Source organism: Colobus angolensis, unplaced genomic scaffold (assembly GCF_000951035.1).
Source record: "Colobus angolensis palliatus isolate OR3802 unplaced genomic scaffold, Cang.pa_1.0 Scaffold6, whole genome shotgun sequence".
Taxonomy (NCBI): domain Eukaryota; kingdom Metazoa; phylum Chordata; class Mammalia; order Primates; family Cercopithecidae; genus Colobus; species Colobus angolensis.
The window spans coordinates 27624185-27638687 of record NW_012119598.1 but is presented as its reverse complement, the minus strand read 5'-3'; the positions used below and the strand labels follow the sequence as shown (position 1 = coordinate 27638687).

General features: G+C 43.6%; 2 protein-coding genes across 2 annotated transcripts in view; both read right to left on the bottom strand.

Moving 5' to 3' along the window:
* Window positions 1–1555, bottom strand: part of BTN3A1 (butyrophilin, subfamily 3, member A1) — a 12907-nt gene extending 11352 nt beyond the window's left edge. Inside the window, 1 exon segment of the mRNA XM_011962880.1 lies at window positions 1383–1555. The gene's annotated coding sequence lies outside the window, so the exon portion shown is untranslated.
* Window positions 1556–10628: 9073 nt separating this feature from the next.
* The window catches only part of LOC105526839, a 28085-nt gene continuing 24210 nt past the window's right edge, over window positions 10629–14503 (bottom strand). The window contains 4 exon segments of the mRNA XM_011962925.1: window positions 10629–11415; window positions 12945–12971; window positions 13067–13085; window positions 13498–13763. Of these exon segments, the coding sequence (XP_011818315.1) occupies window positions 10832–11415; window positions 12945–12971; window positions 13067–13085; window positions 13498–13763 (896 nt within the window). The 3' untranslated portion in view covers window positions 10629–10831.

Here is a 14503-nt window from a genome sequence, read left to right as displayed (position 1 = left end):
CTGGGAAACAGGCTACAGTGAACTGAGAATGCACCACTGCACTCCAGCCTGGGCAACAGAGCAAGACTCTATTTCAAAAAAAAAAAAAATTGTATATTCATACAATGAAATAGATTGTATCCATAGGTTTTGGGGAAATGATGAATAAAAGGAAAAACACATACTGTTCCTAAAAGATACAAAACAAGGTATAATGTGTGGCTCTAACATTGTTAAAATTATAAATAATTGCCCTTCATTACAAACACAACTCCTAAAGGCTTTTTGGAAATCTCTTTTATAACTGAAATATGCATTTTTTGTCTATCCCCCGCCTGTTGTATGTGTATGCTGGTTCAGACTTTTCTATATTTTTAATATTTCTGAAATGAACAAATTTACATATGAATCTAAAAGGGACATCTCTTTTTAGAAATTCTTAGACTAGATGCCTTGAGTTGGCCAGAACAGATTTTAAAGATTTTTTGCCTTTTTGTGACCACAATACATTCTTAAGAACATGCAATTAGAATATTTCTTGACCAAATCCCAAACTCTGCAGGTCTTTATTCTTTGTACTACTTCTCCCCTTTCCGTGTGTTCACATGTGTGCATGCGCACCCCCTCAGCTACCCAGGAGACTGTGGCAGGAGAATCGCTGGAACCTGGGAAACAGGCTGCAATGAGCTGAGAATGCGCCACCGCACTCCAGCCTGGGTCACAGAGCAAGACTCCATCTCAAAACAAACAAAATGCATATTCATACAATGAAATAGATTGTATCCATTGGATTGGATAGCATTCTTTAGGTTTTGGGGAAATGATGAGAAAAAGGAAAAACACATACTGTTTCTAAAAGATACAAAACAAGGTGTAATGTATGGATCTAACATTGTTAAAATTATCAATAATTGCCCTTCATTAAAAACACGATTCCTAAAGTCTGCATGGAAATCTCTTTTATGATTGAACCATGCATTGTCTGTTTATCCCCTGCCTGTTGTATATGTATGCTGGTTCAGATTTTTCTATATTTTTAATATTTCTGTAATGAACAAATTTACATATGAATCTATAAGGGACATCTCTTTTTAGAATCTCTTAGAATAGATGCCTTGAGTTGGCCAGAACAGGTTTTAAAGATTGTTTGCCCTTTTCTGACCACAATACGTTCTTAAGAACGTGCAATTAGACTATTTCTTCACGAAACCCCAACCTCTGCAGGTCTTTATTCTTTACACTACTTCCCTTTCCATGTGTCCACATGCGTGTGTGCACACCCCCTCAGCCACATACCCCTTTCTTTGGGCAAGTACTCTCTCCCTGCATGCCCACTCTCGGAGATTCAGCCCGTGTCCTCCCAGGCATTGTAGCCCAGGCTCTAATCAACTTTCCCCGCTTACCTCTCAGCATTCCCCTCTGAAAATCACAACCCACGGAAGAAAGGCGGTTAATAGTTCTCCATTCTTTCTATTATGGTTGAATCTCCATTTGGAAGAAAACAAAAGGAAAGCAGAGGCTGTCTGGTCATCGTGAGGAATAATCATCTCTTTTTGGAAGAATTAGTTTTTTGATTGGCTTAGAGGTGATGTTTCTCATCAGTTGCTGGGCAGAAACTACTGAGGAAGGTTGAAATTAAAACTGAAAGTATATTGAATTGTACACATTGAAGAAAAATTCCAGCCCTATCTCCCTTAGTGTTTATGTTTCTCTCTTTCATTCTTGCGTGTACGTGTATATAAGTATTTCTATATATTTACTTATCTTATGTCTTTTTTCATAATAGAAATATTAGCAGAACAAAATGGGAAAAGATTTTAATGCGGCGAAGAGAGAAAGATGTGCACTAATTAAAATGCTATTAGGGCAGTTTGCTAACATTTGCTTGCATGAATATGGGTACATGCAGGAAGAGGAGATTTTACTAGAGTCATATAAACATATAAATGGAAAGAAAACGAGACACAATGCACTTTTTTTTTTTATTGAAAGGGACTGTCACTCTGTCACCCAGGTTGGAGTGCAGTGGCAGGATCTCGGCTCACTGCAACCTCTGCCTCCTGGGTTCAAGCAATTCTCCTGCCTCAGCTCCCTAATAACTGGGATTACAGGTGCTCACCACCATGCCCAGTTACTTTTTGTATTTTTAGCAGAGATGGGGTTTTGCCATGTTGGCCAGGCTGGTCTTGAACTCCTGAGCTCAAGTGATCCTCCTGCCTCAGATCCCAAAGTGCTAGGATTACAGGCTTGAGCCACCACACCCGGCCAACAGTGCACATTTTTAAGTACTTCCAGCATCCAGGCATAGGATCTGTTAATAAATAATATAATTTTTCTGGTTTCCAGAGGCAGTGCTGCTTGACATGTTTTACTTTTTTCAGCAAATTTTTAGTGCAGGTGTTTCTGAGCATCTCCATTCACCCTCAGCTCCTGGTTTGTGCTACATTGTAGTTTCCTGTGTATTTGTTTCTCATGCTGCCAGTGGAGTACATATTCTCTGAGGCCGGACTCTAGACAAACTGTGAATGCTGTCTCTGTAAGATGTCTGTGAAGCAAATTGGTTCTTCTTATGGTCTAGGACCTCAAAACACACTTTCTGGGATTGCAAGTCAATGATCAAAGTTCCTAAGGCTAAGATGTGACTGCAGCTAGTGGAATTTAATTATATTGCAACAGTTTGAATTTAGACTGTGTGGCATCTGGTTGAGAAGGCTGGTCGCTTCTGGATCATGCATTTCCTGTTTCTTCTTGGTGATAAGACCTAATTTTCTTAGGTACAGCAACGTGCTGTTTCATCTCATAGATAGCAGAGGCCAAGGGACTAAGTTGGAACCAGTGGTTTGTAGGTGACAGTTGTGGTCTTGTGCTTCTCCCAGAGAGCCTTCAAAGGATGGACCAAAATAGCTGGGAGTGTGAGGGTACACTCTCCCTACTTCCTCTTCCTCTTGCCTACAATGTAGACTTTTGACCTGGAGGTGCAGCAGCCCTCCTGGGACCATGAGGCAACCTTGAAGTTGGAAGCCACATGTAAAGACAGCAGAGAATGAAGTCAGAAGCAGTCTGGGGCATGAATGACATCTCTGAGGTGCCAGATCAGCCCTGGACTGCCACCACCTGAATTCATTTTACATGAAAACAAAAACCAAAAAAAACAAGGAAACCCTTGTTTTGTTTAGGCCAGTGGTATTTCTGGTCTCTGTTATCAGGAGCAGAAGTACAAATTTTTTTCCTCTCCCTTTTTCCTCCTCAACAGTTTATCATAAAACTTCTAAAACATATAGCAAAGGTGAAAGAATTTTCAGTGAATATCAATTACCTACCATATAAATTATATTGATAGAGCTAATATTTTACTAAACTTTCTTACTTTATTATAATATTCCATATCACTATTAATTCCCTATCCATCCATTATCCTTATTTATTTGTTCATTTGCTTCTTTTTTTTTTTTTTGAGATGGAGTCTTGCTGTGTCTCCCAGGCTAGCATGCAGTGGCATGCTGTTGGCTCACTGTAATGTCTGCCTCACAGTTTCAAGCGATTCTCCTACCTCAGCCTCCCGAGTAGCTGGGATCACAGGCACCTGCCACCATACTCAGCTAATTTTTGTATTTTTAGTAGATGGGGTTTTGCCATGTTGGCCAGGCTGGTCTCGAACTCCTGACCTCAGGTGATCCACCTGCCTCGGCCTCCCAAAGTACTGGGATTACAGGTGTGAGCTACTGCACCTCATTTACTTATTTTTAAATTCATAGTCTATCAGAAGCTGTGTTGCTTGAAATTATGTCAGTGAGAACAATCACCCACCCTTGCCTGAAGAATCCAAATCACTTTGACACAAAGAAGCAGCCGAGGTGCTAAACTTCAGATTAGGAGTTTCTGGGCCCAATAATTCATATCTCTCAAGTTTGTAATTTCCAAAGTATCAGGCTCCTTGCTCCATTTCTCATACAGTTCTTCACACAGAACTCTGGGAAAGAAGTCTTGGGAAAGAAATGGATGTGAAATGGGGCAGAAATGAATTCAGTGACTCAACAAAGTTTTACTGAGAGTCTATCATCTAGTAGGTCTCAGGCACTGAAGTTCAAAATTAGTGAGTAGAGGTTGCATAATGGAGTGGATAAGAGCACTAATTCTCAAGCCAGGTGGCCTGCATGACCTTGAGCCAGTTACCTAACTTCTCTGTGCCCCAGTTTCCCTATCTGTAAAATAAGGACAGTAACAGTACCTGACTTTTAGGGTTGCTGTTGTGAGGATGGAATGAGATAATGCATATAGTTTGGTAACAACAGTGTATCAAAAACAGTAAGTCACAAGAATGTATGCTTAGTAAAATTGTACTGAGCTCTCCTTCAAGACCTAGGCCCTTGATGCCATCTTCTCTTTGTCTTTTACAAGACCTAGTGCAGTGTCCTGCATGCAATAGGTGTGGCAAAATGCCAAGAAATCTGTCTCCTTTATTTAGTTAGTCTCATCAACAAATGTCCATTTCTCATGGCTATTATGCCACCTCTTGTTGCCATTAAGAACTCTCATGAACACACATTTTCTTTATGCTGTATCTGGATACCTGTCAGCACATCCAAGGCACACTGCCTTACTATGTACTGTCGCTAGGTTTTGTTTTGTTTTCTATCTTTATCTGTTCTCATTCACAACTCATTAGCCCTGGAATCCAAAGCCAGTTAACTAATTACTCAAGGTCTCTGTTCATTTGTCTGTAGGGTGGAAATGAGATCTGTTCCATAAATTATTTAAGGAACAGTTAGCACAGGCCCTGCAAGTAGTAACCCTCGATGAATTTCATTGCCTTCCTTTCTGAAAGGTTCAATTCTGATCCCTGCATTGATGACTCCTAAATCCACTTCCCCTGGAGATAACATCAACAGATGTCTGCTGTGGAGTTGGACTTTTAGTATGAAGATGAAGGGAAAATCTCCAAAATGTTTGACATGAGAAAATATGTACATTTGAAATATAAGTGAGGTAGGTGCGGGGAAAATGGGAGGTAGGGGGTGCCATTTACATTGTATTCTATGGGATGATGCCTGCTGGGGTTGCACAATATATCCTGTCCTCATTGGTGGGCCAGATGTTAGGAGATAGGGAGACCAGGAAGGAAGCTACTGTGACACTCTAGGCAAGAAATGATGACTGCTTGGAGATGGGGGATAGGAGACTTTATTGATTACTAACATTAATACTAGGAAATACTTACATAGAACCTGCTATGATGCTGGTATTGTGCTTACAGATTTACACATATTAATAAGACTCACAACAACCCTAAGAGGTAGAAACCTTATTTCCCACATTTAATAGATATAAAATCTGAGGTCCAGAGAGGTTAAATAACTCCCCAAGGTCACATGAGTAATTTCTTTCTAAGCTGAGCTTTGAGTTCAGGCTGTCTTACTCCAGAGTCTGTGCTCAAACCACTGAGCTGGACTACTAAAAGGAAGTACAAATAGCAAGACTTGGCTATCAGTCAGATGAGGTGGGTAAAAGAGAGCAAGAGAAGGCTAAAATGACTCTTAGGTGGTGTCGCTCATTCAGATAATAATGGGTAGGCAGGGCTGATGGGAATTTAGTTTTGGACACACTCATTGTGAGATGCTAGTGGGCACTGAGTTCAGGGAATGTGTGGGGCTGGAGACAGAAATGCAAGTGCCGGTGGGGTCTGGTTATGGGGTAGAGCTTTGAAAATGAATTAGACCTTGCAAGAGCATATGTGGTGTGAAAAGAGAAGCCAGGACCAAAGCCTAAGGAATTTCAGCAGTTCTGGAGCAAGTGGAGCAAGAACTCTGAGAAGGATCTCCCTAGGAGTAGGGAAAGACCAAGAAGAGAGCCCTGGGGATTGATGAGGCAGATACCACATAGGCAGGAACACCTACTCAGGCAGGTCTATGAAGAACTCAGGGTTGTCTATAAAGAAAGGGCAGAAGTGTACAATGACAAGCAAGGCGCAGTGTCTCACAACTATAATCCCAGCACTGTGGGAGGCTAAGGCAGGAGGATCACTTGAGCCCAGGAGATCAAGGCAGCACTCAGCTATGATCACACCACTGAACTCTAGCCTGGGTGATGGAGCAAGATCCTGTCTCTCTAAAAAGGAAAGCACAGGGGTGGCAGGGGAAAATAGAAATGTATAACGGATTTAATGGTTGGGAAACCATTAGAAACTGATAGAAACAATGCTTATGGGCCGAGAGTAGTGGATCTCTCCTGTAATGTAGCACTTTAGGAGACTGAGGCGGGCAGGTCACCTAAGGTCAGGAGTTCGAGACCAGTCAGGCCAACATGGCAAAACCCTGCTCTACTAAAAGCACAAAAATTAGCTGGGCATGGTAGCACAGGCCTGTAATCCCAGCTACTCAGGAGGCTGAGTCAGGGGAATTGCTTGAACCTAGGAGGCAGAAGTTGCAGTGAACCAAGATCACGCTGCTGCACTCCAGCCTGGACAAGAGAGCAAGAGACTGTCTCAAAAAAAAAAAAAAGAAAGAAAAAGAAAAGAAAGAAAAAACAATGTTTTTGGTGTGGTACAGCAGTGGCCATCACCATGGCAGACAGTGTCTGATGGCCATGTATGTGTTCTCTTTCTGAGACTTTGCTTGTATGGAAGTAGAGACCTAGAGAGAGGCTAGCACGGTTGTATTGCCCAGGGAAAGGGGAAGCAGGGCAGGGAGAACCTTGAGCTTCTTATATGGTGTAGCCGACAGAGTCTGGAGTGGACCCCTTATGATTACTTTTTTTGCAGTTTGCAGCCTGTACTTTCCCTGAGTTTGAGCTGAACCTGTGGCTTGCTGCTAACCAATAAAATATGGCAAAACTGATGGGATGTCCCTTCGATGACTACATTATGTAGTGTAAGACTCTGTCTTGCTAGCTGACCCACTCTAGAGGCTCTATCTTCCTAGCTGGCTACGAAGAGGAAAGTAGTCATCATGGGAAATCTACACAGCAGGGAGCTGAGGAGGCCTGTGGGAGCTGAGAGCAGCCTCCAGCTTCAGCCTGCAGGGAGTTGGGGCTTTCAGTCCTACAACTGTAAAGAAATGAACTCTGTTAACAACCTGAGTGATCTGAAAAGAGGACTCTCCCACAGTCGAGGCTCTAGATGAGGCTACGGCCTGGCCAACACCTTGACTTTTGCTCTGTGAAGTTCTGAGCAGAGAAACTCACTAAGTTCTGCCTGGACTTCTGACCCATAGAAACTAAAATGATAAATGTGTGCTGTTTTAAACCACTAAGTTTGTGGTAATTTGTTATGCAGCAATAGATCACTAATGCATTAAAGTGAAACAGGCAGTGGCAGCAAACATGAAGATAAAGAAGATAAAGAGAATAACTTGTGTTTACAGCCCTGACCTGTTGCCTGGACTACATATTTATTATTGACTGGCCTACTCTACATCTCCACAGGAGTCTCTAGTAAGCTCCTCCACCTGAATATATCCAAAACTGACCTTTGGATTCTATGCTGGCTCCTCCCCTAGCCTCCAAAACCTGCTTCTCCTTCAGTTTCCTCATCTCAGTAAGTGGCAACTCCATCTGTGCAGTTTTTTTGGACCAAAACCTGTGGTCACCCTTGATGGCCTCCTTTTTCACACCCCACCCATAAGCTTATCAGCAAAACCTTTTTACTCTGTCTTGAAAATAAATCCAGCATCATAACATTTTCATGGCTCCTCCGTGGTACAAGTCATCTGCATCTTTCCCCTGGATCACTGCAGTAGCTCCCAGCTGGGTCTTCAGGCCTCCATCCACCAGCCCTACCCACAGCCCATATCAGTCTAGCATGTGAAGTAACTTCTTAAAACATAAGTAAGTCCAGTCCTTTTTCTGCTCAACCTTCCTGTGGCTCCCCTCTCAGAGGTAAAGCCCAGGTCAGCATGATGACTTTCAAAGCCATACGTGATCTGGTCCTCAACCCTTCTGGCCTTGTTACCTCCTATTCTCCTGGTTACCCTGTGTGCTCTGCCAACCCCAGCCTCATTACTGTTCTTCACACAAACCACAGTGCTTCTGACTCTGTGCTCTGGCACTGCTGTTCTCTCAACTCAGAATGTTTTTCTCCGAGGTATTCTGTGCCTCACTCCTATTGCTCATTACCACCCCTTTAGAAGTTGTGATTTCCTATATTCCTTCCCGGATTTATTTATCTCCTGATCAGTTATCATCATCCAACACACCATATATGTTACTACTTATTTTGTTTTCTGTCTGTCTTCTACAACCATAAGGAATGGGACTTTATGCTTTGTGCACTTCTCTGCCCCCAGTACCAGGAGCACTGATTGGCATGTAGTTAGTACTCATTGATTTTTGTTGAATGAATGAATGAACTAAACACAGAAGTTCTAAGGGAAACTGGAGAGTGAGGGTCCAGGGTGTGGATGGAGAATTAGCCTGACACAGGGGAAAGGATACCTGCTTCTTAAATCAGAGAAATAGATGAGGAGGGGCAGGAGCAGGTCAGGGCAGCAGAAGGAAATTTGGAATCTCCTCCTTCTATTTTCTCTCTGAGGTTGAGGGAGCCCTAATGAATGTCATTAGTGCCCCTCCAAAAGAGACCCTAGAGATCTATCTTTATCCTTCGCCATGTGAACAAGTCTATGGGCCCTCACCACACACCAATATGCTGGGGTGTTGATTTAGATTTCCCAGCCTGCAGAACTGCAAGAAATAAATTTCTGTTGTTTACAAACTATTCAGTCTTGGTGGTATTTTTGTTATAGCTGCCCACATACACTAAGACATACACATAAACATAAACAACCTTGCTTTCCATCTTTACAAATAGGTATTGAAAAAAATCACTCCTGATTCTTTCAATATTGTGTCTATTTGTAACTACAGTAATAAAATTTTTGATTATTTAAAATTTTTCAGTCCAATTGGATTACTGAATTGTCTAAAACCTAAAATACTACCATTCAAGCCAGAATTTTAGATGCCTGATAGTATTAGTCAGGGTTCTCCAGAGAGACAAAACCAATACGATATAGATAGAGATATAGATATAGATACACATACAGATATAGGTATAGATACAGATTTATGAGCAGGCATTTATTAAGGAAATTGGCTCATGTGAATACAGAGGCTAAGAAATCACACAACAGCCCGTCTATAGGCTGGAGACCCTGGGATGCTGGTAGCACAGCTCATTTTAAGTCAGAAAGCCTCACAGCCAGGGAAGATGATTGTGTAACTCTCAGTCCAAAGCCAAAGGCCTGAGAACCCAGGGACTCCTGGTACAAGTCCCAAAGTTCAAAGGCCAGAGAGCCAGGAGTTTTGATGTCCAAGGGCAGAAGAAGAAGAATGTCTCAGCTCCAGAGGAGAGAAGAATTTGCCTTTCCTCTGCCTTTTGGTTTTATTGGGCCCCCAGCCAATTGGAGGGGAGAATTTCCTACTGACTCACATGCCAATCTCTTCTGGAAACACACTCACAGACACACCCAGAAATAATGTTGTACCAGTTGTCTAGGTATTCCTTAATCTCTAGTCAAGGTGACATCTAAAATTAACCAGCACATGGATTAACTTCCAGGATCCACTATTCTAGTTTCCAAATGTGGTCTTGGGATTCCTAGGGAGAACTCTGACGTACTCTTAAGGAGTCCCCAATGTTAACACTATTTTCACAATAATAATAATGAAACATTGATCGTTTTTCATCTCATTATTTCAGTAGGGTGCAGTAAAGTTTTTTTGAGCCAATATGACCTATGATATACCAATAGGTTTAATACAAAGGCAGATATGAGAATACAAACATCTTCTATTAAGCCAGACATTAGATTTGGAAAAAGTTAACCAGTGTCACACTTCTTGTTCTTTTATTTGGACACAGTAGATTGCTTTTTCACAAAACATCCTATTTATATTAACCTATAATTGATTTATTCATGCTATTTTAATATGAATTAAAAGATAGCATTTTAAATTTTTGTTTCAATGTCAAATGCCATCAATATTAACAAATATTAACCCAAATAAACAAAAGCTCTCTAAGGTCCTCAATAATTTCTAAGTGTCTAAAGACATAATTAGATCAGGAAGTCTGAAGCCACTGGTGTCCCCATTGAATCTGAATGCTGACCTAGACCAGGTCCAGTACTTCCCTGCTCGACCAGGACCTCAAACCTCAACCACACTCAGGGACTAAGTACTGACTCCTTGTTTATTGCAGGGACACGTAAGCCAAACTACACCCACATGAGTCCATGTTCTTCATTCATCTTTGTCCCAGGTCCAGGCCTGTGGGTGTGTGCTGTGGAAATCCTGGGGTTGGATGGAAACGAGCCATCATCTCTCAGGACCCTTTAGCTGTTATGGTGGGACTTAGCCATCCTTACAACCTTGGTGCCTCCCAGCTCTCTAGTTTCACTTCCTCTATCTCTGACCTGCATATCTGGTTCCCTCTACCCCCTGGTGATCCTGTGGATTCCTCTCTCCTCTCTCATCCTGGCGAATCCTGTTGGCCTCAATCCAAGTCCACAGCATCTGGTGCCAACTGGCATATTGGGCTCAATGTGGTCATCCTGATGTTTAGCAGCAGATGTGCTGCCCAACAGCTTCTCACACTTTCTTCTTGGCTGGGAGCTAAGAAACAACTAGTTCCCATCCCATAATTACAAGCAAAGGAACTGCTAAAGCCACAGCCTAGTGAGGAGGAGAAAGCTGGGGCTGAGGGCTGCAGTGGGTGTGAAAAAGGCAGCTGGAAGATGTTCTCTTATGTGACCAGAGGGGAGGAGGGCGTGTCTTCCATTAAGAGTGTTGTGCTGTGGCTGCTGAGATGGCCAGGGCTTATCTGCATGGCTGTGAGCCCAGGGAATTCATTCTATAGGCTCTACTGGGTCCCCACTCTGTGAAGTGTCAGGCCCTCTTCAGGCACTGTGACCCCATTTGCTCCTGTGAGGGCAGGGCAGATGAAGATGGGGCTGTCATCAGACCCTATCCTGAAGAAGGGCCTCACAGGCATGGAAAATGCTGAACGGGGACATGTGTAGATGTGTGATCTGTCCCTCATGTTGTAGAAGGAGACATCTCCAGCTTCATAGTCCAGGAAGATGGCCACCCGGCAAAGGGACTCCTTCAAAGGGAGAATCCTATCAGGGGAGGACAGGGCCCGGTATTGGTTTCCAAACATCTCCAGGGTCCAGAAGCCATTCTGAGGAATCAGCAGGACCTCCCCTTTCCTCTCAACACTGTCTCTGCAGACCCCCACAGTCCACACCATCACGTTTTCCACCTCCACCTCCCAGTAATGTTTCCCTGAGGCGAAGCTCTCCCATCCCAGGACACAAGGCTGACTGTCGAATCTCTCTGGGTTGTCAGGCACTCTCTGCCTGTAGGGGCCCCGTCTCACACTTCTCCGGTCCTCTGACAGGAAGAGCTCGGGATGAGCAGTGTCTGGATCCAGGACCACATCAGCTGCAGAGGAAGTCTCAGGTTTAGGCCTGGGGTCTCAGGAACCCTGGGGATTGTGTGGTTCCTGGTCCCCAGAGAGGTCTCAGAAAGCTGCAGGGGGTTCCCCATGTAGTGGCTGTTTCCATGAAGGTCCCCTGATCCCAGGCAGTTCATACCCTGAGAATTACTGAAGCTGCACTTCTATCTCTCCAGAGACAGAAGCAGCACCCCCAGGTTGAGAAGAATTGTGGCTCTACGAATTCCAGAGAGTTTAGGAAATGAACCAAAATTAGTGGTTCCCAGTTTTTCTCAGCATTCTAAGCTCTGATTCCTTTTCTATTCAGGACAGTGATCTCTGGGATTTTCTTTAGTTAGAAACTTTCCAACTTTGCTTAAACCATCACAGAAGCTTTATCTCCTGTTGTTCCCCCACACTCCTCTCAATGATCAATTAAGTGAGTCTCTCATTACACACTGTCCTAGGTGGTGAAGGACTTCTTTCAGGTTGTTTTAATAGGTGACAACTGATTTAAGTGACTGACAAGGGCACCCTTCAAAGGATAAAGAGAATAAATGTGTACAAAAGAAAACCTGGTGCATAAGGGGCATGTGGGCAAAGTTAGGGAAGAAATACTTCAATCCAGTTTTGCTTTAACAACATGCGTCTGACGTCTACCAGAATGACTTCTCCCATACAGGAAATGCAGGAGCTGAGCATTCTGCAAACCTCTACCATCTGCATGTATTCTTACTTATTCAGTCTACCTTTCTACTGCATTACAATGATTTTCGCCTTTCCACAAGTTGATATGTCTGATTGTGACAAGTTGTGATTGTGTCCCAAAATGACAGTGGCAATTTTGAAACTCACCAAAGAGGAAAGGTCCATGGGCCCTGGTATCTGGTAAAGCTTGGATTCTTTGGTGCTGACAGACAGAGGTGCCGAATCACAAGATGAGAAGAACTCACTGAAAGTGGGCGATTGGTTTCTCTGTGCTCTCCCACTCACCCTCCCACTCACCTAAATCCCCTTCCCTGGCAGACTACATGCAGAATGTCAGTGCTCTCTTAGAAGCAGAAAGGTATTTCTGACCACCTATTTGCACACCATTGCATCAGGCTTACTGGAGAGCCTTATGGCCTCTTCCTCACACGCGTCTTCAACTGTGCACAGGCTATACCATCCCCAGGATATGAATTGCTAAGACAGCATTATCTTCTTTCAAATTGATCCAGAATCAAAGAGCAATAACTTCCGAAATGTAACTCTTGGGAAGGCTACTATGCATGGGAAACCTTTGGTAAACATGCATTAAGTTATTCCAAAAGAGAAAGGGTCCTGGGACGTAAACTGCAGGGTTCATTAAGAGCTGCTGGGATTCCCTGACAGAAGAGCCACGATGCATCATTGCTGGGACACTGCTGATGAATTGACCCCACTTCCCTATTGTCCCCACCTTGCCCTGGGTCCCTTGCTCATCTTGTCTAATGAGTCCCGTTAGCTAGCTGGTGGGGAGAAAGCTGAGATCTGATGGAACATCAGGGGCACTCACCAGCATGTAAGAATGTTCTTCTCCATCCTGCAAGGGACAGACAGAGGCGAATGTCATGAGATGCTGCTAAGTAAGCAGAACACAAATTGTACATGGAGTAGTTCAGGAAAGGCTAAACTTACGCAATTCTTCTTGAAGTTGCTCTGAAAACAAAATATAGAAACAAAATCATGTCTTCAACAGAAGAACTAAGAGAAATTGAGCTTGTATTAAACAAAGTAGGAACCGTCCTTTCTATGAACACTAACATCACCCTTCCCTTATGCCTAGGGAACAGTCAGAAACCAGCAATGATGTATGATCAGATGGCTGGGGAGTATCAGTACATTGTTAGATTTTTGTCTGAACTTTTGTTCAGCCATGTAGTGCTGCATATAGCCAGGTGAATGAATGCAATGTGTGCAGCATGGAGGAAAGAAAGCTCTGAATGATTACTTCTTATGACATGAGAGTTCCAAGCCCTTGTTGCTGCTGCTGTGCATTTCCTCTCTCTTCCCCAAGACGGTACCTGTGAGAGCCGTGGCCTTTCTATGACAGTCAATTGTCCTCCTACTTATTTAACTTTTTTTAATTTCTTTCTATTTTTCCATACTTTCTTTCCAAATTCCTTACGTGCAATTTCTTTTTCCTCTTGTTCAACTTCCTTTTCCCCTGACAGAATCTTTTTTTCCCTTTGAAGTTTCTTGATGCAACAGATGCTCACAGCCATGAAGATGATGAAAAGAGCCAGGATGACAGCCACGGATACCATCCAGGGAGATGTGGTCAGGATGACAGCCAGGGCCACCATCCACGGAGATGTGCTGGGCATAAAGGATTCTGAAAAGGCAGCCAGAAAAGTCCACTTAGTTTGAAATAGAACATCCGGGTGAGAGTGCCCCTAAGAACACATCTGAAGAGAGCTCCTCAGCCACCTGCTCTGTTGGCTTCTCCCCCAGAAACCTCAGATGGAGAAAGCGATGCTGGCTTAACACTGGCTAACACCTCAGTGACTGCCAGGGCTGGGCCGAGAAGGGGGCAAAGCAGGAACATCTGGAGTCACCATGGAAAGGACCAGGGTGCATAAAGCTAACCAGCCATGCTGAGTCAGCAGAGCCATCACCCCCGCCTCAAGCCACCATCACTCATGCCTGGAACACTAGAATGTCCTCCTTCTTGTTCTGCCCTATTCTATAATCTGTTCTCAGCAGAGCAGCCCAAGTGAGATCATGTTAATTATTTGCTCAAAACCTTCCAATGCTTCCCATGTCACTCACTCTAAAAGCCAAGGCCTGTTTGTGGCCTGTGCTGCCATATATAACGTAGTTGCATCACCTCTGTGAATTCATCTCCCCCAACTTCCTGAACTCGCTCCATTTCAGCCACGCCAGCATCACCTCCTGGGAGTCCTGGAAACTGCCAGACATGGTCTTTCCTCATGCCCTTTGCATATGCTCTACCTGTACCTTGGCTGCTCAGTCCTTAAGCATCTGATGGTTCCTTGCCTTGATTGCTCAATTTCCATCTTTACAGTGAAGTCTTCCCTGACCACCTTGTTAATAATTATGATGCCTCACACT